Here is a 25,470-nt window from a genome sequence, read left to right on the forward strand (position 1 = left end):
GTGCACACACATGTGCACACACATGTGCACACACATGTGCACACACACACACAAATAAATGTAAAAATATTTAGATTTAAAAAAAGATTTAAGGGCTAAAAAGATGGCTCAGCAGTTAAAGGCTAAGTTTACAACCTAAACATCAAAGAATTTAATGTGACTATGTCTGACTCCAAAGCTGTGCCCTCTGCATCTAACATTACTTTTCTATAGAACATGCAAGAATGGCATGACTAAGGTAATGCTGTCTTGTCCTGACTCTATTTGGGTTTACAGTTCTTAGACCTCTACCCATGGACAGTCACATCTGCCTTGACCTTGACCATAGTCCAGATGTATTAAACAAATAATTATTGTAAACTAAAATAACTAAAGAAGGTATATGTCAAAGATAGCTGTCATGTTATGTGTGAACTAATTACTATGCTCTTGTAGGAATAAACATTTCGAGGTTATGCTGACCCTCTCCTAACTCTGATATAAATTGTGTTCTGTGTGGGTTGTGCCTTTTAAAAGGCTGAATCCCTGAGCTTAGGCACCAAGAGACTGAGGCAAGAGCCCGCTTCTGGTTCCTGGCTAATAAGGTACTCATCATTTTTAATTGGCTTAATCAGCATGGTTGTCTGTATCTTTCTTGCATGAATTATTACAAGAAAATGTTTCAGAAAAACTAATCAGACAGCTTTAAGGACGCAAGGACGACTAGAGCTGTCCTCTTTTCCCTCACAGTGGGGGATGAGTATGCACTGCATCAATTCACTTTTCCTTCTGTACAAAATACCTGCAAAAGGAACTTACAAGACGAAGGCTGCATCTTAGCCCACAGTTCCAGATTTCAGTCCAGTCCATGGGCGTTTGTTTAAGTGAGAACACAATGGTAGGGAGCATGAGGTGGAGCAAAAGGGCCCCCCTCCTGGTGGACAGCAGGCAGGCAGAATGAAAAGACTACCTTTCAGGGCACGCCCCACCCCTATCCCACTATGTACTCCTTCCATCTAGGTCCCATATCCTAGTTTCTACTATTTCTCATTCATGCCATCAATGTATGACTCTACCAATGGACTAAGCCACTTACAAAAGCACATCATGATCTACAAGGCTTTCAATAGTGTCACAAGCCAGAGACCGACACTTCAACAGCACCTGACACAATGGGTCAGGTAAATGGGAGTGAAGAACTTCAGTCACAGGATGGAAACAAGCTCCTCCCAGACACCAGGTATTCCACACATAGTGATTCTCCACTCTCTTTTAGATCTGCTGAGGTGTTTCTACTCACAGAAAAAACCAAAGTGTGCGTGTGTGCTGGGGTAGGAAAGAATCATGTGTGTCAATCAAGCAAGACACTGAAGCAGGAAAGGCAATCAGAGAAAACAACAATGCCTAAATCAAGAACACTCATAAATGTGGAGAATGGTGGGGAAGTGTTACTGAACAAACATAACTACACTAAATATCATACTTTCTAAAATAATGTGTACATGCCTCAAGTTTTACCACTTTAAAATGTATTAAACTTCAATGCCAAATGAAGCCTTTTACTAACCTTGTTGACAGTACACTGGATTAAGATACTCTAACAGAAATAGCTAATAAGCTCACAAACAACAGAACTGAACATTTCTTAAAATAATTCCCTGGGCTGCTCTGAAAGTGGGGTGGTAGAGTCAGCATTAGCCTGAGGATTTCTACAAAGCCCTGGAAAACTTGAGCTTAATCCAGGTAAGGAAGACAGAAAGTAAAAACCCAAGACTCATCAGAGTAAGGAAGCTAAGCTTCTCTAGTCAGAGCTTCCAAAAGCTTCATTCCAAAGTCAAATGTAAATATGGCAAATATGAAGTCACAGAATAAGTCAGTGTAAAAAACTGCCTATTTCTTCCCAGCCTTGGAAGGATATAAAATTTACCCTTGAGTGGAAAGAGTAAACATCAAATTGACATGAGCAACAGTGGCACCATCAGAGTAAACCCTAACCAAAGAAAGCAAACCACACTGAATCACCACGTCAGTGTCACGCACTCTCAGGTGATGTGACAGGAGGCCACTGTAGTGGTTTAAGTTTTCTTTTGTATGTGTAAGGGTGTGTCTGCATGTATGTGTGTATACTATGTGCATGCTTGTTGTTCAGAGGACCAAAAAAGGGCACTGGATCTCTTGGAACTGGAGTTACAGATAGTAGTGAACTCCCATGTGGACACTGAGAACTTAACTGAGCCATCTCTCCATTCCCAAGAAGACCATTTTAATAAGACATTTTTCCTAATCCTATGACTCCAGTCTAATCATGAAAAAGAAAATCAGACAAACCCAAACTTAGGTCCATTCTTCAAGACAGAGAAACAATATTCGAAACCATGAAGGTCATAAAAATGTGTGAAAATCCTGAGAAATAATTACAAAACAGATGAAAGAAATATTTATTATATTCAGTATATTATATTTTGTATGGAATTCTAGAACAGAAAAAAAAACAATAGTGAAATCTGAATAATGGCTAGACTTTAGTGAATACTGTAGTCTCTTAGTTTTAGCAAAAAAGATATATTAATATTAGAGGGAGCTGGAGATAATATAGGCGTTTTCTGTATGCACACTGTCTATATATCTAAAATAATTCAAAATGCATTTCATTGACAAATACCTGCCCTGAGAATGTGCTATCTCATTGAAAATTCAAGGAATTTACAGATAGCAAACACTTCCAGCAGAGCATTGCATGTAAGTAGCGCCAGGTTTGTAGTAATCTGAGACAGCTAATGTCTCTCTATGCCTTCTCACGTCCCCCAGCAGGAATACATGTGACACACACACACACACACACCCCAAATCCTTTCAGATTCTTAACTTGAATACATGCTACAAAGAAATCCCACCAAAAGTTCCACTGTAAATCAATCACAAAACGGAGGAAGAGTAACTTGAGCTGCACTTGTTTTGAAAACATCTGACAACTTTTTACAACCTATGAAAATTACATACTCATGATACACATGGATCTTCAGCAAGGTAACAAGGAGAAAGATTTAGGCAGGCTTTTGTGGGAAGGAAAGAGTTAAAAGAAATCAAAGAGAAACCTGGAGAGGGGGTGTGAGGCCATGGAGATAATCATTTTGGAAATGCTTAGAGCTGAAAATTAATGAAGACACGGCTAGACCTTGCTGAACACACTTCAGTGGCCCTGTGTTAGTCAGTTTTGCCTCACTACAACAAAATGTCTGAGATAACTAACTTTATTAAGAGCAGTAGTGTATTCAGATTGTAATTTTGGCTGTTGGAATATAGGTTGGACCTCTGTGCCACAGGTAATGGTAGGACTGTGGAGGGAAATAAGTCACATCTGCAGCTGGGAAGCAGAAAGAAGGGATGGGTGTGGACCTCTGTCCCCTTTGAGAGCACACTAATGACCAGAGTACTCCCTCCGAGAGCCCACCTCCCCTAAGGGTCCATCACCTCACAGCAGCACCCACTTGCGGAGTCTTCAGCCATGGAACTTTGAGGAACACACAATCCAATGCCTAAACCACAATAGGAGCTTAGAAGGAAATATATCGGCTTAAATACTTACTAGAAAGAAGACTTTAAATTAAGTTAGAAAAACAGCAGGAACCCCTAAAAAAGTCGAAAAAGCAAGTTATAATGATGTGAAAACAGAATACAAATTCATAACAGAAAAAGGTTGAAGTTATCATATAAAGAAAGTAACATAAGCAAGAATACAAAAGTAATATAAGAAGTACGGTAGCTCATACCTACAGTCCCAGTACTCGGGCAGTTGAGTCAGGACAGTTACTATGTGTTGGAGGCCAATCTAGGCTACAGAGTGAGACCTTGTCTCAAAAAAAACAAAATAAAGTAAAATAAAACAAAAGGAAATATATAAACTTCTAGTAAGACTGATTAAGAAAATAAGACAGGGCAAACAAAATATGCAATATTAAGAGGGAGGGAAGGCATACTCTCAGATACTGATGGCTTAAAATTAGAAGACAGTATGAAGAAATGTTATGGAAATGAATTAAAAAGTAAGGGTCTGTGGGAGATGCCAGACATGGAGACCTCGCGCTGATTCCCAGTATCTATGTAAACAGTTTGGTATAGTACTGTGTGCCTACAATCCCAATGCTGTGGAGGTGGAGACAAGATCCCTGGGGCTTGCTAACCACCCTGTTTAACTGAATTAGTAAACTCACTGAGACCTTGTCTCAAAAAATAAGGTGGAAAATAATTTTAAAAGACACGCAACATTGGCCTCTGGTCTCCGTATTCATATGTCTCTGCCCTCCCCACTCCCCCGGTCACACACACACACACACACACACACTGTCTCTCTCTCTCTCTCTGTCTCTCTCTCTCTCTCTCTCTCTTCCTCTCTCTCTCTCTCTCTCTCTCTCTCTCTGTCTCTCTCTCACACACACACACACAAACACACACACACACACACACAGAGTTCATATAGACAAAAATAAAAAGATGAAATAAGTTCCTGACTACACATGACCTGAAGAAACATAAAGTTACCAAAGTGGACTCAAGTGCAAAAGCAATGCATGAAATGATCCTACTAGCTACTGAGAACACTGACATCAAGGGTGGTGGCACACAGAAGCAAGAGAACAGTTGAGACACTGGCCTGTGTGGGCTGTATATTAAGTAGGGGCCAGTCGGATGACATAGCCAAGCAGAACAACGAACACTCAAAGCTGGCATGGCATGCCTATAATCCAACTACTCAGAAGGTAGAAACAGAAGAACCAGGAGTTCAAGGTCAGCCTGGCCTGCAAGAGACAGTCTCAAAAAATAGGGTTGGGTGGAGGTAGGTGAGAATCAATAGTTAAAAGGTTACAAAGAAATCACAGCTCTACAGAAAAACTTCTACTAAACATTCAAGGAATGGATAATTTTAATTTCACAGAGGTTCTTGTTTCATAAAGAGGACAGATCAAAAACTAAAATTTCCTTATTCCTCTTTGATCTCAAAAAAAGAAGAAACAAAACAAATGCCACAGCTATTTATAATCTAGAAATCATATTCCTTGTCTATTTTTAGACACTGCTGTGAGTGACTCCACAAACTCAGGCTAAATCAAGTGTAATATACACTTGGAGGCTTTAGAGGGCTTATATATAACTAAATAGCATCTGCCTAATATGTTCTTAAAAGCATGCTGTCCTAGATCTAGGTCTGATGCCTTCTGTAGTCTAACTCTCTTACTTTAAATTGCTGGCCTTGAGATTAATAATAGTAAAAAAATTTCTACTTTAAAAAAAAACCCTCCATAACAAGCATATGGTAAGTGTTCAGGTGTGCTGAAGATCTGACTAATGGCCAAGATCTTTTTCATAAGGACAGAACTACAAAGAATGTCAGCCACGTAACACCACCCATCTACCAAAAACTCATGGAGGGATGACTCTGAACCACACACTGATGTGGTCTCTGGCAAGAGAGGAAAACAACAACAACAACAACAACAACAACAACCACAGTTTGCATGTTAGAAAGTGTCTATCAGTATTAGATAGGAACCTCTTTATATACACACAATAATCCTTTGATGTAAGTAGTATTAAATTCCTAATAATGGACAACTGAAGCATGTAAAAGCTAGGGAAATTTCCTATACTAAACTGGCAAAGTCAGGACATTAAGCCCTGTCTACCTGGTGTAAATTCCAGCCTCTTGAAGCATCACAGTAAATGATAATGGCTATAACTTCTATGGAGAAGACTAGGACAGAGCAGAGGGATACGGAGGTGGGGTTAGAACTTTATGTAGTATGATACTCAGTTTTCAGTGTAACAAATACCTGAAGTAAATAAATTCATAAAAGGAACAACGTTCCCTGGGCTCACAGGTTTGGAGGGTCCACTCCATGACCCATAGAGCCTGCTGCTTTTGCTGCTGTTGAGGTACAGCAGCACATCATGGCTGAAGTGTGTGGCCGGAATGATTCAGAAACAAGAGAAAGAGGAAGAGAATGGAAGGTACAAAGGCTCTACAGTCCTCTTCAAAAGTATACCCCCAGTATCTCAAATAATTCCCACTGAACCTGAAACTATTAAAGGTTTCATCAACTCCCATAGCTCTACTGGCTGAGGACAGAATCTTATACGTGAAGGGTGGTCTTTGGGGTACATTCCAGATACACTGAGCCACAGAAGGGCTTACTGATGTTATGCCAAACATCTGTTTTAGAAGGTGACTTTAGACTCTCCTTCCAAATATCTCTATCTCACTTACTTGTTGGATTATAACCGGCTTGTATTGGTAGCTGCAGTAGCTACCAAATCCGGCCTTTTTAGCTTGTTTATACTGCAGCTCCAGGTAGTTACCCTCTAAATAGTAGCTTTACCATTCCAGTTGCTTTGATCTGAGGGGCCTCCTTCACAGGAGAGGAAGACTCAGAGAAGCATACAGAGGACTTGCCTCACTCAGCTAAGCACTTCACATAACTCATTGTCCACAGTAGTAGCATAGCCTTGGCAGACTGCAGAGAAGGCTGGAAAGTGAATAGAGTCAGAAAGACAAACTGGACAATGGTGAGCACTATCCCAGCATCCGTGACTTCTCTTTCTTCCAAGCTCCGCATTTATAACAAGAGCAAATCTTAACAGTCTATCTTTAAAATACAATTGCTGCTCTTACAGAACAACTCAGCTAAATCATTATGAAACTCTTTGGTTCACAAGAGACTGGGATGTCCAAGAGAGAATAGAGTGGTCAGAACCCTTCTAACTGTGCAGAGACATGGCTAGGAGCTAGCAAGCACACGGGAGACAGCAGAATTGGGCAGAACTCACTCTTTTATCAGGAGTCAACTCTTGGGACAGCTTACTCTGAAATAGAGCTTTAATTAATTCATGAGGGATAACCACAGGACCCACTCAACTCTTAAAACTCTAGTTAATACTGTCCCAAAGTCAATTAAATTTCTATACGAGCTTTGGCAGAAATGCTCATGCCATAGTCATACTGTCACATGTGCAAACCATCACACCTGGGATGAGCAAGAACCAAAGGGAGTCAACATATTCCAAGGTCTCTGTGTTTTTAGAGAAAAACACATCATTTATTTGGGCTTTAAGAAATCAGTTATATTTGCTGTTATTTTTAGATACCCACTAGAAGAACACTATAATAAATTACAACAATTACAGAATAAAGAAAAATAATATAATAAGGTTTTTCATCAGAGAAATACAAATTTCTAGAGTCGCTATATCAAAAAAGAAAAATAATAATAAATTCTAGCAAGGACAAGGAAGAAGACAATTATTGTGAATTGAGGCAACATGGACACTGCCTCAAGTGAAATAATCCAGATATACTGAGATAGTATGCAGAAGCTAAACAAGCTGCTTTCATAGTAGTATAGGAGAGAACAATGGCTACCAGAAGCTAGGAAGAAGAAAGAAAGAAGGGATGAAGGAAGACTGGAAAACAGGTATAAACAACAGCTACATAGAAGGAACAGCCCTAGTGCGTAGCTGGGTGTCTATAGCTCATAATAATTGCTATATAGTTCATAGAGATAAAAGGGAAGAACTTAAAGGTTTCCAACATAAAGATACAGTAGATGTCAAAGTGATAAATATGCTAATGTGATCTGATCATAACATACTATATAAATGTACAGTGAATGTGGACTATTATGCCAATTTTTAATGGAAAGAAAGAGGCTAGCATAAAACACTTTATAACATAAAACAGAGCCAAGGGGATCAAAATATAAAAAAGACATAAAATATATAGTAAAACCATATAAAACATACAAATGGAGTTTTAAAAGAAGAGAAAACAAATCAGGGAGATATTCACAAAGGTAATAACTGAAACATTTTCTAAACTGACAAAAGACATCAATACACAGGCTCAGAAAGCTGGGCATATCCATAAAGAATATAGAGTAATACACAAAGTCTCACTTACTATATTGTATAACATCAGAGGAAGGGAATATTTAAAGCCAGACAAAAATAGTATGTTGACCTCATAGAATTAGTATTGGAAACAACAGCTTCTAGTATTCAGGGGGGAAAAAATATAACTACTGTCCTATATTCTATACCACAGTGTAAAAGAAGATGGGATCTGGTATGGAGGGATATTTATGATCAACAAAAGCTCATATGCTAAATGCTTGAGTACCAACTTGTGGAACTATTGGAAGGCAGGAGAATTTTTTTGGAAATAGGGCCTGGTCATAGAAGTACTACTAAGCATCAAGGGAACACTTGCGACCTGCTCTCCTCTCCTCTTCTCCCTCTTATGGTTTCCTAGACACCATGAGGTCACCGACCACTTCTGCTCTAACCCAATTCCCTGCCAAGCCATCTGACATTGACCTAGGTCCAATCAATGTGGCCACATAAACCGAAATCTCTGAGACCATGAGCTCTTCTCTAGCTGATTCTCAGTGTTTTGTGTTACGATGGAACTCTTCTGCAGTACCTTCAGACGAAAGAGTGAATCTGCCCCTACATCCTCCACTACAGTGAACTCTAAAGTCAGGTCAGCTAAAAGGAAAGTGATCTCAAGTGGAAGATCTGACATGCAAGGAGGAATAAAGAGCACAGAACATGGTAACTATCTATAGAAGTCATCACTGCCCTTATAAATGATAAGACGCCTCGGAGACTAGAAACACACATCAGAAGGAGGTGAATCAGTGTACAATTTAAATACATATTATTACAAATAAAGAGAAAAAATATTGATTAATTGAAGACTTGAATTTATAGGCACTCATAATAAATAGTGAATAGTTAAAATAATGTATACTTTCCAAAGTAGTAGAAAGATAAATAAAATTAAAATAACAAGATAAAGCAGCAGAACAGGAATGACAAAAAGCAAACATAAAATAAAACGACTGATGCAGAGCTGCTGAGATTGAGCAGCTGTTAAAAGCACTTGCTACTTTTGCAGAGGACCAGAGTTTAATTCCCAGCACCTACATGGCAGTGAAATGAAACTGTCACATAAGGAGATTGTCAACTACAACTGTAGAGGGACACTTATTGCCAAAATGCTGATCCCAGAAAACCAGAAAGGCTAAAAACTTACTAAGCTTAAGAAGCTGCTTCTTCAGAGTATGAAGAAGAAACAAAAGAGGAGAGGTTGGTGATAAGAAAGTCCTGCGATGGGCTGGTCACTACAGCTCACTGGTGGGATGGATGCCTAGCATGTGCAGGGACATGGATTCAATCCCTAATATCAGTAAATAAATAAGGAAGAAACAATGACAACAAACCCCAACAGAAAAGAATAGTAATTTTAGTTCTCAAAAGATCTTTAACTAACAGCTAGTCAAGATAAAAAGGGAAAAGACATAAATAAAAACTACTAGAAACGAAAAGGGGCCAGGCTGGTGGTACATGTCTTTTTTTTTTTCATTAATTTATTGATTTATTCACTTTACATCTTGACTGCAACCTCCCCTCCTCTCCCAGTCTCATTCTTACAAATCCCTGCCCCCATTACCCACCCCCTTCGCTTCAGAGAAAGGAAGCCCTCCTTGGGTAGGTAGTGCACATCTTTAAATCCAACACTGTACTTAGGAGGCAGAGGTAAATGTGTGTTCCAGGCTAGCCTGGCGTCCATAGCACGTACCAGGCCAGCTAGAGTTTCATGAGCTGAACATGGACTACAACAGACATGCTAAAAAGCCTACAGGTCCCAGTCCTACACTAGGAACGGTAGCAACTAAGGAGTGCTGACAGTGGGAAAGACAGGCTTGCCCAAAGAAGAGCACACTCGTTGGTTATCTAATACCAATGGCTATTTCTAAAGATGTACATACAAGTAACATCACACAGACTGAAGAGGTGGTACTTACGTATGTAGGTTTGGATATATATATGCATATATATATAACAACAATTAATGAAAAAGAGAGCCCATGACGGAGAGTCTGGGAGAAACAGGGAAAAGAAAAACATGATCAAAATATTTTATATGAAAAACAATTTTTCTAATAAAAAAAAGGAAAAAAGAGGCCATAAATTTTGAAAGAGAAAAAACCAGGTATATGAGGGAAGATTTGTAGGGAGAAAAGTGAAGGAAGAAACAATGTAATTATATTATAATCTTAAAATATAGAAAAAATAGTTAAGATCTTAAGATAAAAAGAAAATGAGAACAGCAATATGAGTATAGATGATATGTATATTTAAGTCTATATATTTACATATATAGGTAATATATACACACACAAAGATCAAATACATTCAATTTTAAATAATAACCAAGGTTATTCAGGGCAATCTTCTCACTAAAACAGAAATTAAAATAGATAAATAAGATGTCTTCCTAAAAGCATTCCTAATAGTAAATAAGGAATTACTGTGTGGTCTGAATAGGAATGGCCCCCAGAGACTCGTGCTTGTTTGAATGTTTGGCTCACTATTAGGAGGTGTGGCCTTGTTGGAGTGGGTGTGGCCTTGTTGGAGGAAGTGTGGGTCAGGCTTTGAGGTCTCTTATGTTCAAGCTATGCCCAGTGTGGCAGTCTCCTGCTGCCGCCTGCAGATCAAGAGGTTGAACTCTCAGCTCCTTCTCCAGCACTGTCCACCTGCATGCTCCCATGTCCCACCATGGCAATAATAGACTAAACCTCTGAAACTGTAAGCCAGCCCCAATTAAACCTTTCCTTATAAAAGTTGTCAGTGCTCATGGTCTCTTCACAGCAATAAAACCCTAACTAAGACAACCACTAAACAAATGGTAATTAGATCATATAATTAGCTTCTGCCCTAATAGAGTGTTGGCCCCAGAGAACCTGAACTGTTGGTTCTGATGGCTTTACAATGCCGGGGGACAGAAGTCAAGGCTTAGCAACAATGGGATTTAAGAGAGGACACAGTATTTTTAACAAGATGAAAACAAGCCCAGAAACATAAAGTTCATCAAAACAGCCTTCAATAATTAAGATAAACACATGAGACAAAGTTTGATAAAAAGCTAGAGTAAGACATAAAGTGTCTGAATGAAGACACTTTGAAGCATGACACTTTAGGCCAACAGTTCTCTAATAAGCCACACATACAAGGGAGAGAAGGGGTAAGGCAGAAAGAAATCCCCCTCCACACTTTATGGTGAGATTTCCTTGGCTCTCTGAATAAAGGGGGAAGGGTAAGCTGGAAAGGAGGAACTAACTCTTGAGTAGATTTGCAGCCCAAGTTTAAATTTTCCATGTGTTGCAAGAAGGCCCTGGAATGATTTCAGTACCTCTCCTACCTCTAAGAAGTCTAAACTCTGCAGAAACACACCTTCTGTACCTCTGTATGGTTCCATACTTTTTCAAAGACTGCATGAGAAACTTCAATGTGGCTATGGGGTGTAGATGACAGTTTCCCTCTAAAGGAGCAATCACTTTCAATAGCAACAATGGGATTTAAGAGAGGACACAGTATTTTTAACAAGATAAACAAACCCCAAAACATAAAGTTCTATATTCATCAAAACAGCCTTCAATAATTAAGATAAACACATAAGACACAGTTTCATAAAAAGCCTTTTTCTTCAGAAGCTGTCACTGACGGAAAGTCTAAATTATATGTTTCAGGCATAAGTAGGGAGATTACAGATGACGACAAGGTATGGAAGAAAAGGTAAAAGGAAACTGCTGGATTCATACCTTCTAAGTACTTACAATGGAGGAGGAAATCGTTACAAAAACACCCAACACCCAATCAAGTACTGTACAATATTTAATGATGCTTCAGTAGACAAGGGTAAAAAATATGAACTGATGAGTCAATCATAAAAACACAACAGAAAAGCTCAAGAACTGCCAAGTGGAAAGATTCCTGAAATGCCTATAGGCCTGTGCATGTGGGAAAACATGACAAATGATGGACTGAAGTTTGGTACAGTCAGTGTACGTTCTGAGTGTGTCCCTGGACAATTCATAGCTGGATGCGTGTTATCTAACTTACTGGTACTAAGTTGTGGCAGATCTTTAAGAGGAGGGCCTGACGTGATGGTAGTGACAGTGGTGGTGGTGGAAGAATCTTTAATCCCAGCATTCAGGAGGCAAAGGCAGGTAGACCTCTGTGAGTTTGAGGACAGCCTGGTCTACAGAGGAGTTCTAGGATGGCCAGTGCCACACAGAGAAACTTTCTTGAATAACTAAAAAGAAAAAAAAGAAGAGGAAGAGGAGGAGAAGGGGAGGAGGAAGAGGGACCTGTTAGAAGTAACTGACTAAGTCTTAGATACTGCACCTTTAGAAGGGATTGACTTAGCTCTCCTAACTAAGATCAAGCTGGTTTCCATGAGAGCAGGCCATCACAAGGCACAGCCCCCTACTGTACTTGGTCTCTTCTGCATGCAGTTATTTCCCTATCTGCTTTTCACTCAGGTTATGACACTGGGCAGGGAAAATAGACTGGTGAGGACAGCAGCATGCTATTTAGAGAAACTGCCATACAAATAAATCTATCTTTATAAAGTATAGTGTCTAGTACTTTTTGTAGTGTTGACTATCAAACCCAGAGTCTCACATCTGGGTAGGCAAGACCTTCTGTCACTAATAGCTACTCTAGCCCTATGACATATTTATAAAACCGTATTCATGTGTAATGGACATTCTCTGGTTGTTTGTTTCCAAATAGACACTGATGTATATATTCTGTGGTGGATGTTATATCTGCTTTTAAGAGCTACCGCCTACCCCACTTCTTGCTAAAACAATCCTCATAGTGCTTAGATTATTTAGCAGGAGACTGGTTTGCTTTATGTTTTAAGAAAATGTCTTGCTATGCTGCCCAGGATAACCTGGAAGTTACTTGTAATTTCCTGCCAGGATTACGGGTGTGTATCACCACACCTGATTTCTAGAGACTGATTTCTAGAAGGAAGTCTACCTAGTTGCCCTGACCTTTGGCCTAGTAAGTGTGAACAAAATGGAGTTAGAAGGATGCAAAAGGTAATATGCTTTGGAGTTTGTGCTAGCGATGCCCCCTACCCCTTGCCCAAGGTGAATAAGGGAGGCAGGCCTCACTCAGCAGGGCACACCACTTTGGTTTACTCATGATAGTAAACGTGTGTAAACTGAAGTCCCAAGAGGGAAAACATAGCTTGGTCTGTGTTAAAGTTTCTACAGGGCTAAATTACTGAACTGTGTGATTATGGAGAATAAATATGTTATAGGCCATAAACAAATTATCTTAGGGTATTTTTGGTTCCTCTAAAGTCATTCATTGCCTGCCCTGTCTGACGGAAGAGCATGAAGCCTTTAAAATATGTTCTTAACAGACCACCAGCCTCTACCAACCCAAAAGCCAAGGATATCACCAGCTACAATCTGAAAGTCTAAGGAGTTTCTTTGCTCTGCTGTAACCTGTCTACTGTAGTCCATACCAGTGCTTGTTAAATTCCTGGATTAATGACTTTATTTGTTCCGTAACTAATAAAACTCATGTAATTAACTTCCACAGTGAAACATGGTATTTGGGGCAACTTGAATCTGTTCCCAGGCCAGGTTACTCATATTTGCCTGCAGAATAAGCTCGTTTCTTCCCTTTGAGGTGAAAGATAGTTTTTTTTTTTGCTTGTTTGTTTTTCTTATGATAGATGTAATATTTAAAGTCCCTTGTGTCCCTGTCATTTTATAATCCTCAGAGGAAAACCAAGAATACATGAGCTTCCATTATTTTTTTCTTCCCCTGCCCCCGCTTTCTTGTCTTTTCCTTTTCTTTTCTTCTTCTTCTTCTTTTTTTTTTTTTTTGAGATAAGGTTTCTCTTTATAACCCAGGATGGTCTCACACTCTCCAGACCCCTCCCTCTGTCTCAGCCTCTCCAATGCTAGATCTGCAGGACGCAGTCTCTACTCTCTGTGAAGTGACATCAGAGAGGTAAGTGGCATAGTCTGAGACTCCCTTGCTAAATAAATCTGTCTTAATTCAGAGATATCCCCCGCTCATTCTTAATACCTATTTATAGAAATCAATCAACCAATCTATCTTTCTTTCACCCTCCCCTCTCCTGTTAGACTGCTTTGTCTCTCTAGATGGTTTTATGCACTTTCATGTGGAACTCTTCTTTAATAGCAATAAAGTGATTATGGTAGCTTCTTCCTTATCAGTCGTCTCTTTGACTATATTCTCAATTACCTGCAGTCAAGTGAGGCCTCCATCACTAAACAGAAGTATCAGAAACTCATATAGATTTTAATAGCTTTTATTGAACTATATTGTTAAAATTATTTTATTAGTTATTGCTAGTAACTTTTAAGTGTCATACATATCTATAGTGCTTGATAAACATATATATGGTTTTATATTTGGTGGTGTCTGTGAGTACCTGGGAACATCTTGGAAAATATCCCTGTAGATATGGGAACAAGTGTATTCTTCTCTTTCTATTTTGGTTTTTGGAGACAGAGTTTCTCTGGGTAGCCCCAGTCGTTCTGAAACTTGCTCTGTAGACCAGGCTGCCAGGCTGCTCTTGAACTGAGATATCAGTCTGCCTCTGCCTCCTGAGTGCTGGGATTAAAGATGTGCAACACCACTGCCCAGCTCTTATTTTCAACAGTACAACTCCTGGTGTATATCCACTTGGGTGTGTGTGTCTGTCTGTCTCTCTCTCTCTTTTTTAGTGGTGGTAATGAGCATTAAACCTAGGGCAAGAGCTCCACTACTAACCTTGCCCTGTAACTAAGAAGGTGATAATCTTACTGACCACACCAACACTAATTTTATAGTTCAATAAAACAATTATTCTGATACCTGTATCCATTTATCCCCTTCAGCAATTCGTGTATCTTATTTCCTCATGTTTAATTCAATGCAATTCTCCCCACCCCCTCTCTCTCCCTCTTCTCTGTCTCCCTCTCCCCCCACCACGTGTGTGTCTGTGTGGGGTGTACAGGTGTGTTCATGCTTGTATGTATGCATGTACATGGCCAGGTGTCGTTCAGATCTCCTTATTTATTTAATAGAGCTCTCTTTATTATGTATACCTGCTGGCCTCAATGAACTCACAGAGCTCCTCCTGCCTGTGACTCTTAGAGCTGAGATTAGAGGCTTATGCCACCACATCTAGCACTTCATTTTTTAATATAGGTTTTCTCACTGAAGCTGGAGCTAATCTCTTAGTATCCGCCTGTCTCCATGCATGAGTGGTGAGGAAGCTGGAGATCTAAGCTCAGATCTCTCTGATTGTGCAACAAGTACTTTAACTCCTGAGCCATTTCTGAAGCTCCTGCTTTTTGAAAGTCTCATGCAGCTCAGGCTGGGCTCAAACTTCCTATATAGTAAGGATGACCTGCAACTCCCCATCTTCTTGTCTCCACCTCCCAGGAGCTGGCATGTGTCACCATGCTTGGTATTAAGTCCTTTTTTTAAAATGGCAAATATAATATGAACCCATAGGTATTTCCCTATTCAAACTTTATTTCCCACTCAAACTTCTACCATTAAATGTGCAGAGATATCTGAAATTTTTTGAAAGAAATATCTGAATATTTACACAATATTTAAGATGTACTTTCTAGTTGATAGATTTTTTTAAGCCTCTTTGTACTATATTGATTTGCTTGGTTTCTGTTATAAAGAGTATTTTCTTTTTAAAAAGGTCATTATTTTAAAAGCCCTAATGTTATCTAAATCTTAAGACTATTTAAAAATCCAAGGAATAGCCAGAATGGTGGAAAGTGTGTACCTATAATCCAGGACTCAGATATCCAGGGCAGCAGGGTTACCACACCATCACTCTGGCTATATAGTGAGACCCTATCTCAAAACAAACAAATGAATAGCCTACCCCAGTGTGCAAAGAATAAAAAGAAATCCAGAGAAAAGGAAAATAAATAATTTAAGGTAATTTCTGGGACTCAAAATATCAAAAACTGGTACACAAATAATGGTCATCAAACAGTTAAAAATTCAGTCAATTCTAAACAATTATGACTAATGTGGCCATAGAAGTTTAATTTAACTGCTGAAAAATACTCTAGAAATAAAATATAGAACTAAAATTTGGAGACAGCAGATGCAAAAGAAAATGTGTTGTTAGGTTCAAAAACACTCCTTAATTCTTAATTGTTAAGAAGATAAAATTAGGTCCAAATATATTGTTAGAAATTTAAAATAACCCCTAGTAAAACAAAAGAAAAAAATTGTCAATCTACTAAAAAGAATAAAATTCACACAAAAATAAAGAGGAAAAAGAAAAACATGGAAGAAATAATGCAAATGTAAAAATCTAAAGTCAGCAATAACAATAAATGTGAAAGGATCATATTTTGTTATCAAAGGTTAAGAACTGAAAGCAGGTTCTTCATCTATGTTATAGAAGAGTCATTCAAGCTGAACCTGGTAGCACAGGCCTGAAACTGCAGCTACTTTGAAGGCTGAGGCAGTAGGATTCAAAGTTCAAGGCAAACCTCAGCAACTCTGAGATCCTACCTCAGAAAATTAAAATGGGGGCTGGGGATGCAGTTCAGCCATACAGCATATGGATAGCATCCTGAAAACCCCCTACTACCCTTAAAAAAAAGAAAGATCAGGAAGAGGAAGCAGCATTTAAGGAAAAAGGCAAAGCAAATATAAATCAGATAAATAAAAACAAACACTATTCAAAGACAAAAATACTCAAATAAGGAATAAGCTACAGAAGGATTTGTAGGCCACAGTCCATAGGATGAATACACACTGTTTGCTTTTGTATGGCCTGAAAGCCATTTTATATCTGTAATGGGTTGTGTAAAAATATGAATATGAAAATATTCATGAATATAAAATAAAAATATGAAATACTCATGGTTTACAAAGCCTAAAATACTCACTGTGTCAGTCTTTAAGAAAAAGTTACCACCAGGCAGTGGTGGTGCACGCCTTTAATCTTGTTTTTAATCTTAATTTTGGTTTGGTTTTAATTTAATTTTGTTTAAATGTATTACTTTTGAGTTTGCATATTACATTTGCAAGAAATCAGCTTCCCCAAGACACTCCCGTGACCACGAGAAGAAGATGAGACTCTAACAGCAAGACGGCAGAGCTGAGAGTAATGGAGGAAATTCCAGAAGTGCTGGACACATAGAGGAAAGAGGAGGAGGAAGGTGGGCAGAAGTAGGTGACGGGGCTTTGGAAGACCTTGAAACTCTTCTTGCTGGAAAGACTAAGGCGTCCTCTGCTGCACCCCTAAAGAATATTCACAGCTGATGAAGTCCTACTATCTCACATCCCCGTCACCCTACACTATTAGAGAACAGAGCCTGGGCAAAGAATACAACACACCATTGTCTCTGCATATGAACTCAACTTTTCTATGAGCCTGGATTTGGATGGAATCTTTTCCTTGTTCTCTCATTGCCCTTCCTCAGATGTCAGTAGACGTTACTTTACATCTCTCTGGGAAAAGTCACTCAACAAACTAACTAGGAAACTAAGTGGACCCTGGACCTCATGCTTTTTGTAAAGGTACTCTTTTTAATATTACTATTATTTATTATTTTTGTAGGAGGTTGTCCATTCTCTCTCCCTTCCTCCCACTCTTCTTTCTTTCCTTTTCCTTCCTTCCTTCCTTCCTTTCTTCCTTCCTTCCTTCCTTTCTACAGCATCTTTTAATGGACTACAGGTTGCCCTCTAACTTTCAACAATCCTCCTGCCTTAGCTTCCTGAGTCCTAGGATTACAGATGTGTATCATCGTGTCGAGTAATGACCAGAAAAATAGAAAAACAGCAAACCTTAGACCCAAAAAAGAGAAAATCCAATTGCCTATTAGGAAAATAAGAACAGAACTAACAACTGTAGTATTTAAAAGAACAAAAGTTGTAGATTAGAGACATTTAAAAAATATGAATAAAAAGTTAAATAATCAAACTAGAAAAGTGTATCAAAGATGACCTATCTGTTTCTTACTGAAATCATATACTAGAAGGAAAAATGGGTAAGTATGCAGGCACATTTATACATTTAGTTCGGGACATTAGTAGATTAGTGCTAACTACTCAGTATATTAGTAGATTAAGAGGTCTTATACGTGATGGCTTCAATTGTGTAGTTAAAGTTTAAATGACAAAAGTAATGTATTCATTGAATTTTTTTAAATTTTGTTTTCTGAGATAGTCTTTAATATAGTCCAGGCTGCCTTCAAAATCACTATACAGCTGAGGGTGACCCTGAGCTTCTGATTCTCTTATCCTCGAGTGCTGGGATTACAGGCACACACCACACACCTAGCTAATGAAGTTTTAACAAGGTTCTCAGTTATAACTTTCAGGTATACAACAGTATCTAAGTTTTAAATAAAATAAGTGCCTCATTCTTAAACTCTAGGAAAATTAAATTGATATTATCAGGTGACTACTGTGCAGTTAATATGCAATAAAGAATGCAGACCCTCTCCCCATATCCTACAGTTTGTTTGTCTCCTCATTTCCTTTAGGTCTATGTTTTCACGCTCTGTTTTTTCTCTCAATTACAACACACACACACACACACACACACACACACAGAGTCTTCTACAAGAATGGAAAATCCGCAATGGCAGAGACCTTGTTGTAGTCACTGCTGCAAATTCCTAGGAATAGAACCTTCCCACATAACAGGAAGAGCAGAGAAGAATACATATTATACCTGCTATGATCTGAATGCTGCATTTCCATTCCCCAAAACTTTTATGATAAAACCTAATCTCCATGTGATGGTATTGTGGGACAATCAAGTTAGGAGACCTCTACCCTCACCAGTGTGATCACTCCCATGATCATACCTGTGAGAGTCTTCATTTCCTTCACAATCTAAGAACATATACAGCATGCATCTATGAAGTAAAATGCCCTTGTTAGGTGCTTTGACCCCAAACTTTTCAGCCTCTAGTACTGAAATACATCTTTTATTTGTAAATTACTCAATCTAAGGTGTTCTGTTACAGCACCCCAAACCAACTTATGATAACAAATATTCATTTACAAAAGCTGTACAACCTAAGAAAATATAAGAAGCAATGACAAGCAAATGGTGTAAGAGTTCAGAAGTCGCTATCATCCTAGACCAGATAAAGAAGGTACCACAGAAAAAAGTGATATTTGGGCTGAGTCTTGAAGAGATAAGCAGACTTCTTGAAGCTCACAATAGCAACTCATGGAGGTGTTCTGACAAAAACTTTCCAGGAAGTTTTAACCACTAACCATCTCTGTGCCCACAGGGATACCCTCCTGACCCCCCAGTTTTCCCAGGACTAACTCACCATTAACCTACTCTCTGTCCCTGTGCCCATTGTGGATAGTCCAAATAAGCACAATCATATAGTATGAAGTTTTATGACTAGCATCTCTCAGCCAGCAAGCTCTCATGGTTCACCTACACATTTTATAGCATTCATCAATACTTCATTCCTTCATGGCCAAGTAACTGGTGCACAGACATACAACAACATGAAGTTCATTAACCAGCTGATGGCATGTGGGCTGTTTTCACCTTTTGACTATGGTAACATAGCTCTTTTTGTTCGGCTCAACCTCATAACCAACTTGCCAGCACATCCATGCAAGCCGTTCTCAAAGCTTGCACCTGGAAATGAACGTCTCCTAAGCGGTTTCTCCACTGCTTGTTAGCTTCAAAGCCGGATTCATCATGTTCTCAGAATCCCAACCAAAGAACCTTTTCTCTAACTTAAGTTAGATCGTGTCACTTCTCTACTAATAATCCTGTCATCATTTCCACTTTCCTCGAGTAAAATCACAGACCTTAGTAACTGTGTATAAAGCTCTATTCATCTGGCCCCGTTACAACTCTGACTTCATCACCCGGGACTTTCCCCAGTCGTTTTGCTCCAGTCATCCTGGCTGGCCGTTCCTTCCAACGATCAAGCACATTCTCACCTCAGAACCCTTTCCTGGATGTCCTTCCCTTAGATAGCTGCATCCCATCACGCCTTCAAATCTGCGATCGCTTTCTCCATTATTTTCAGATCAATCAACATTTCCCCCATGGCTCCTAATATTGAACCTCACTCACATTGCTGCGGTAAGTCTTCCAGTGAGCTATGTCCCCAGCGAACTAACATTATTTTAAACTGTGTCCCCATCCCTGTTCCTGTTTACTTCGTCTTTTCTTTGTAGCACTTCTCATCTCCAAAAGGACTACATACATATTTTTCTTTCTTGGACATATGCCTGAAGAGGGCTGACTTCTCGTTCACAACTCTATCCCGCATATCCAAAGATATGGCTGGCACATAAGCTATCAATATATCTGCTGAACGAATGCTTTGATCTCATTCTGCTGCACAATCATCTATCCTATTTTTCCAGGTACAGCTCATAAAACGTCAGGAGGATTTCTTCCAGAAGCGATTCCCTAGAAGGATTATACTTTGCCTCGAAAGAAAAACTGCGCTTTATCTTGTCAACCACAAGGAGGAGTTGACAGAGAGTTGAGCAAAGAAAAATCAGGTAATTCTTTCCCTTGCTTTTCCTCCCCTAACCTCAAGGGGGAAGAAAGCTAAATCCGGAGCCCGCTATAATAAATGAATGGTTTTTCTCCACGCTATGAGTTACCTAGACACACACATCAACATTAAAGATTACAACCCTTTCGGAGGCCTAAAATATCAAGGCCATTAAGATCTGGGGGTGGTTAATTCTCCTCGTTATTTCTCACAAATCAGGGAAGCAGCTCCCATCAACACAGACACATAACTTACGGGTGAAAGCTAAAGTGTTTCAGGGCCGTTGCTACTCTCTACTACTAAGTCTGTACTATTTAATATTGACTACAACTCTTCAACGGTGTAGGCAATTCGGTCCCTGGACTAAAACCAAATCTCAGCTCTGTCACTAAGGCATCGACACCCGATTCGTGTACCCCCTGATCGATTTCCCAAGTGCTTCGGACTCACCGCCACCTGTTGATGCCCACGTTGGAAGAGCCTGCGAACCAGGGGTCGAGGATGTAGACGCAGCGGATGGTGTCCGCGCCCTGGATGCACTCCTTCAGGGCGGGGTTGTCGTGTAGCCGGAGTCCCTTTCGGAACCAATGCACGGCGTTCACCCCCATGTTCGGGGCGCGGCGGGTCACCCCGACTTCCTCTACCGAGAGCTTCAAGCGAGGGAAGCCGGGCTCATAACCGACACCTGCGCTTCCAGGAGAACCTCCTCACCCGAGGAGTGGGGAAAGGGCTGCAGAGAGGGGCCTGGAGGAGGCGACGCCGAGGCGGGGCGCGGAGGCGGCGAGCGCGCAGCTGGCAGATGAATGGAGGCTGCCGAGGCGCCGGGATCCACGCACGACGTCCTTCAGGAGCCCGCGCCCAGCGTCCGGAGGACACGCATACCTTCCAGGGCCTGAGACCCCCGGAGCGCAGGCGAGCGCGCGGGGCTCCAGCCGCCACGACGGCCCGAGCTGGTCGCAGCAACCCGGGGAGGCTCGTCACGGAAACCCTGCCCAATCGAGGCGGTCCGCGAGGAGACCGTGACGCGCCCGAGGCGTACTCCACGGATGGAGACGAGCTCACGCGGCCTCCACGCGATGCGGCCTGTGTGCCCCGGAGTGGGCAGCGAGCTCGGAGAGCGCGGGCTAGAGCTCCAGGCCGCTGGGTGCTCGCCGGCCGGTCACCGGTCCCGAGGCTGCCCGGGTGACTCCGCCGCGTCAGCGGCCTCCGCCCCGCCCCCGGCTTCTCATTGGGCAGCACCCACCCCACGTGACCACCGGCACCTCACGTTTCTGAGGTGTGTTTACTACACTGGGTCGGACCCCAGCCTGTTCCGCGACCTGGGGTGCTTCGGGACCGTTGCGATCGCTGGGCGCTCGCGACCTGAGTCCTCCCGTGGGAGCCGGGCTCGCAGCCTCTTGGGGTCTCATCAGCCCCAGGCCGCTCGCGGGGGCCACAGGCCGTGGGGAGAGGGAGGAGACATAGACCTGCTCCCAGTACTGGGAGCCGCCTCCATTGGCTAAGGCTCGCGGGGACCCGGATGAGCACGGGGCTGCGGGGAGCTCGCGGGCGCGCGCTCTGCTGGGCATGGTGCGCGTGCGCTCTCGCGGTGTAAGAGAAGGGCCAGGGCACGGGAGCGCGTCCAGGGCTCTTCCTATGGGCTGTGTGGAAGGTCTGAAGCCTGTTCCTTGTACCCTGAGAGTACTGTGGAGCTGTGCAAGAGGCACAGTCAGAGGAGTCACCGCCAGCTTCAATCCGGTGTCAATCGGAGTCTCATGCTGTGGAAGGAGCAGAAACCAACCCCTTAGCCTATTTACTGTTTGGGGCGGACACCTTTGCCCAAGCTCTGGAGAATTCAGGTTCAATACCAGATAGTCAGTACTACTCAGCATTTCATAATACTGCTGATACATTGTCAATTTATCAACCCTAATCTACTACGTAAAGTGTAGTTTAGAAGGTAGCTTGATTAGGTTTGGGGGTTTTGGGTCTTGTTGTTTTGTTTTTGTCAGTTGAAGTTAATATGGGAAGAGAAACCTCAACTGAGTAAAGGCCTCCATCAGGTTGCCTGTAGGAAGTTTGGGCACTCGATTCTTGAGTGATGTGGGAGGACCCGGCCAGTGTGGGTGGTGCCACCATTAGACAGGTAGCCCTAGGCAAGTTGTACAAGAAAGCAGGCTGAGGAAGACACAGGGAACCAAAACGGCTTTCCTCCATGGCCTCTGCTTCAGCTCTATCTCCAGGTTTTGCTTTGAATTTCTGCCCTGGCTTCTCTCCATGGTGGACAATAACTGTAAATGGCAACAAACTTCTTACTTCCTGCTCAAGTTGCTTGTGCTCATGGTATTTTATCAAAGCAATTGAAGTCTAACTAGAACACAGGGCTGCATGTGCACCTTTCCTAGACTTTCTAGCAATAACCTACAGGCCATGCCTTAGATGTACCATACCCTTTTTGTTGAGACAGGGTCTCATGTAGCCCTGGCTTACCTTCAAACTGCTGTGTAACAGGAGATGGCTCTTGATTCTCCTTCCCTTATCCCTGAGCCCTAGCATCACCTATGTGCATATCCAGGATTGTTTATTTATTTATTTATGTTTGGAAACAGGATATCACTAAGTGTCTAGGCTGGCCTTTAACTCATTTTGCAGCTCAAGGAAGCCTCAAAATGAGCTTTGGATACTCCTTTTCTCGGCTTCAGGGATACCTGGTGTCACTGGCCTGTGTAACTAGGGCCAGCAGAGCCATTAGGTATTGAACGAAGCAGGTGTGTTCAAAAGAGATAGCAGACAAACCTAACAGCACAACCCCAGCCCTCATGGAGTCTATGATTTGTTTCTTATTCTTTGTATGTGCTGGATTTTCCGCTGAGAGAGGAATGCTCTTTGGGGAATCTACAACTCACTACAATCATCTTCCAACTACCTAAAGTATATCTCCTCATACCCCTTCAGACCCAAATAAAATGCTCCCTAATTTGTGAAAATAATCTTTACCTCTAGTACAAATATAGTGCCTTCTGGAGCCCTATAAGTGTGTGTCTGATACATCACTTGTGACACTGTTACAAAGACTAATAAAAAGTTTTTATCACAATATCTAGCTATATTGCTTCAAGAAACAATACTTACCACTATATAAAAGTGTCTCTGTGTCCCTCCAGAGTGAAACTTCTCAAGGACAAGGTCTTATTTTTGTATGCCATCAATACCCCTTAAGAGCTTGACATGTGTAACAGAATGTTCATTGAGTGGATGAAGGAGCAGATGAATGAAGAGTTGTAGGGCACCCAGATGTGCAGCAAAGGTAAAAGGAGGAAGGGAACAGAGCTAGTTACCTTGAATTGTTTCTCCTTCAAATTCTTAGAACACCCCCTTACCTGCGAAAAAGGTCACATTTGGAAATGAGGTCTTTAAAGGTAATCAATTTAAGATGAGGTAATTATTAAGCTGTTCCCTAATCCAATGTGACAAGTATCCTAAAATAAAAGGTAAGTTTGGACGTGAAGACAGACATGTGTCTAGACAGAATGCCATATGAAGATTGAAATTATGTCTGGCCACAAAGCAAGGGACTAGCAGAAACCAGCAGAAACCTGGAATGGACTCTTAGTGCTCTCAGAGACAATGTGGCTCTCCCGGTGCCTGCTTGGACTTCTGGCCTCTAGAACTGACACAATAAATTCCTGTTGCTTTGAGCTGCCCAATATTCAATACTTTATTATGGCAGTTCTAACAAATGACAGCAGGAAACTAACTTCAATAATTTAGGGAACCAATGTCTAAGTGGTCTTTCCTACCTCCATTTTGGTTGTTGTAGTAGGAGCTCCTCCTTTTCTCTCTTAGTTTCTTCAGAAAGATTGGAAAGCATGTGCATGAAAACCATAGAGACTTAAGCACATGGTCCCTTGTAGAGAGGCACGGTTATTTTGTGCTCACTCCTGGCAGCTTCGGGGCCTCTCATTACCTGTGCAGAAGGCCTGATGATGAAGCAGCGCCTCCACTTGGACTGTGTTGTAGTCCGGGACTCTATTTTTGTTTTTTGTTTTTTTTTAAAGATACAGTCCTTTGTTTTCAGCAGTTTGAAAGGAGGTAGATTGTGTCTAAAGATGTAAAAACTGATTTCTAGCATCCAGATGAAATGGTGGGAAGACAAAATTGATCCGTGTAGAGTTGGCTTCTGCTTATGGAATTGTTCATTCAGTAAGGATGAATTTTTAAACAGTATGTAGGTGTTTCTGTAACTTTAACATTGAAGAATTAACATGTTGTAAAAGCACGTCAAGACTGTGTTTCTCAAATACAGTATGGTTTTACTGGCACATAGAGCACGACTTTAGTATATTTGGATTGAGGGATGGGAAGTGTCATCTAAGGGCAACTATAACTTATTGAGCATTTGGTATGTGCAATGTCCTATACACAGCGTATTAGTAATACTTGTGATACTTTTTCCTCTGTAGCATGTTTTGTGGATATTATGGGGTTGTGCTGGAGCATCATGGAGAAAGTAGCTTTCAACTTATTCACACTGGAAAACAGTTCCAGTAACTTCTCTACATTTGATAAAGTCAGTGGATACCCAAGTTGTGTCTTTCTAAACTGTCTTGCTTTTCCAATAAGTGTTCTAAGATGCTCTGGAACAAAGCCAGGACTGAGAACAAGAGGACGATCCTCATGGTGGCTGCAGATCCGTGTGTGTCTGTGGATTAGTAGCAAGACCTGGTAGATATAATCTTTATAATACTGTTAGGGTACAGTTAAATCTCGTGGGGTAAGTTAAATCTTATTGATAAGAAACTAAAACTCCAGGACGTAAGTAATAAAGCTGGATGAAAGCCCAAATTGTTTCTGAATCTATAGCTTTCCTCTTGACATACAGCCCATCACGACCCTCGTTCTTTTAGAGTGAATTTTATATATAAGCATTGTCACGAGCTGACCATGAGGTCTCATGCACCTGAGATAGGAAGATCCCTGTGAATTCAGGACCAGCCAAGGCTACTTAATGAGGCCCTGTCTCAAACAAAACACACACACACACACACACACACACACACACACACACACACACACACGATGCAAAGAATTACTG

General features: G+C 41.0%; 1 protein-coding gene and 1 long non-coding RNA gene across 4 annotated transcripts in view; one reads left to right on the forward strand and one right to left on the reverse strand.

Moving 5' to 3' along the window:
- Cry1 (cryptochrome circadian regulator 1) overlaps nucleotides 1-21,571 on the reverse strand; it is a 52,430-nt gene extending 30,859 nt beyond the window's left edge. The window contains exon 1 of one of the 3 annotated variants that reach the window (XM_028776949.1): nucleotides 20,847-21,571. In XM_028776949.1, coding sequence (XP_028632782.1) covers nucleotides 20,847-21,004 — 158 coding nt within the window. In that variant the 5' untranslated portion in view covers nucleotides 21,005-21,571. Of the gene's footprint in view, nucleotides 1-19,423; nucleotides 19,512-20,846 lie in introns of those variants that run through there. The other 2 variants (XM_028776950.1, XM_028776951.1) reach the window with 2 other exon arrangements.
- Nucleotides 19,801-20,911, forward strand: LOC114628972. Its single transcript, XR_003712577.1, has 3 exons — nucleotides 19,801-19,972; nucleotides 20,260-20,400; nucleotides 20,743-20,911. It is a non-coding gene; the product is annotated as an uncharacterized LOC114628972 (long non-coding RNA).
- Nucleotides 21,572-25,470: the final 3,899 nt, after the last annotated feature.

The sequence above is a fragment of the Grammomys surdaster genome, unplaced genomic scaffold, assembly GCF_004785775.1.
Source record: "Grammomys surdaster isolate TR1022 unplaced genomic scaffold, NIH_TR_1.0 275, whole genome shotgun sequence".
NCBI lineage: Eukaryota > Metazoa > Chordata > Mammalia > Rodentia > Muridae > Grammomys > Grammomys surdaster.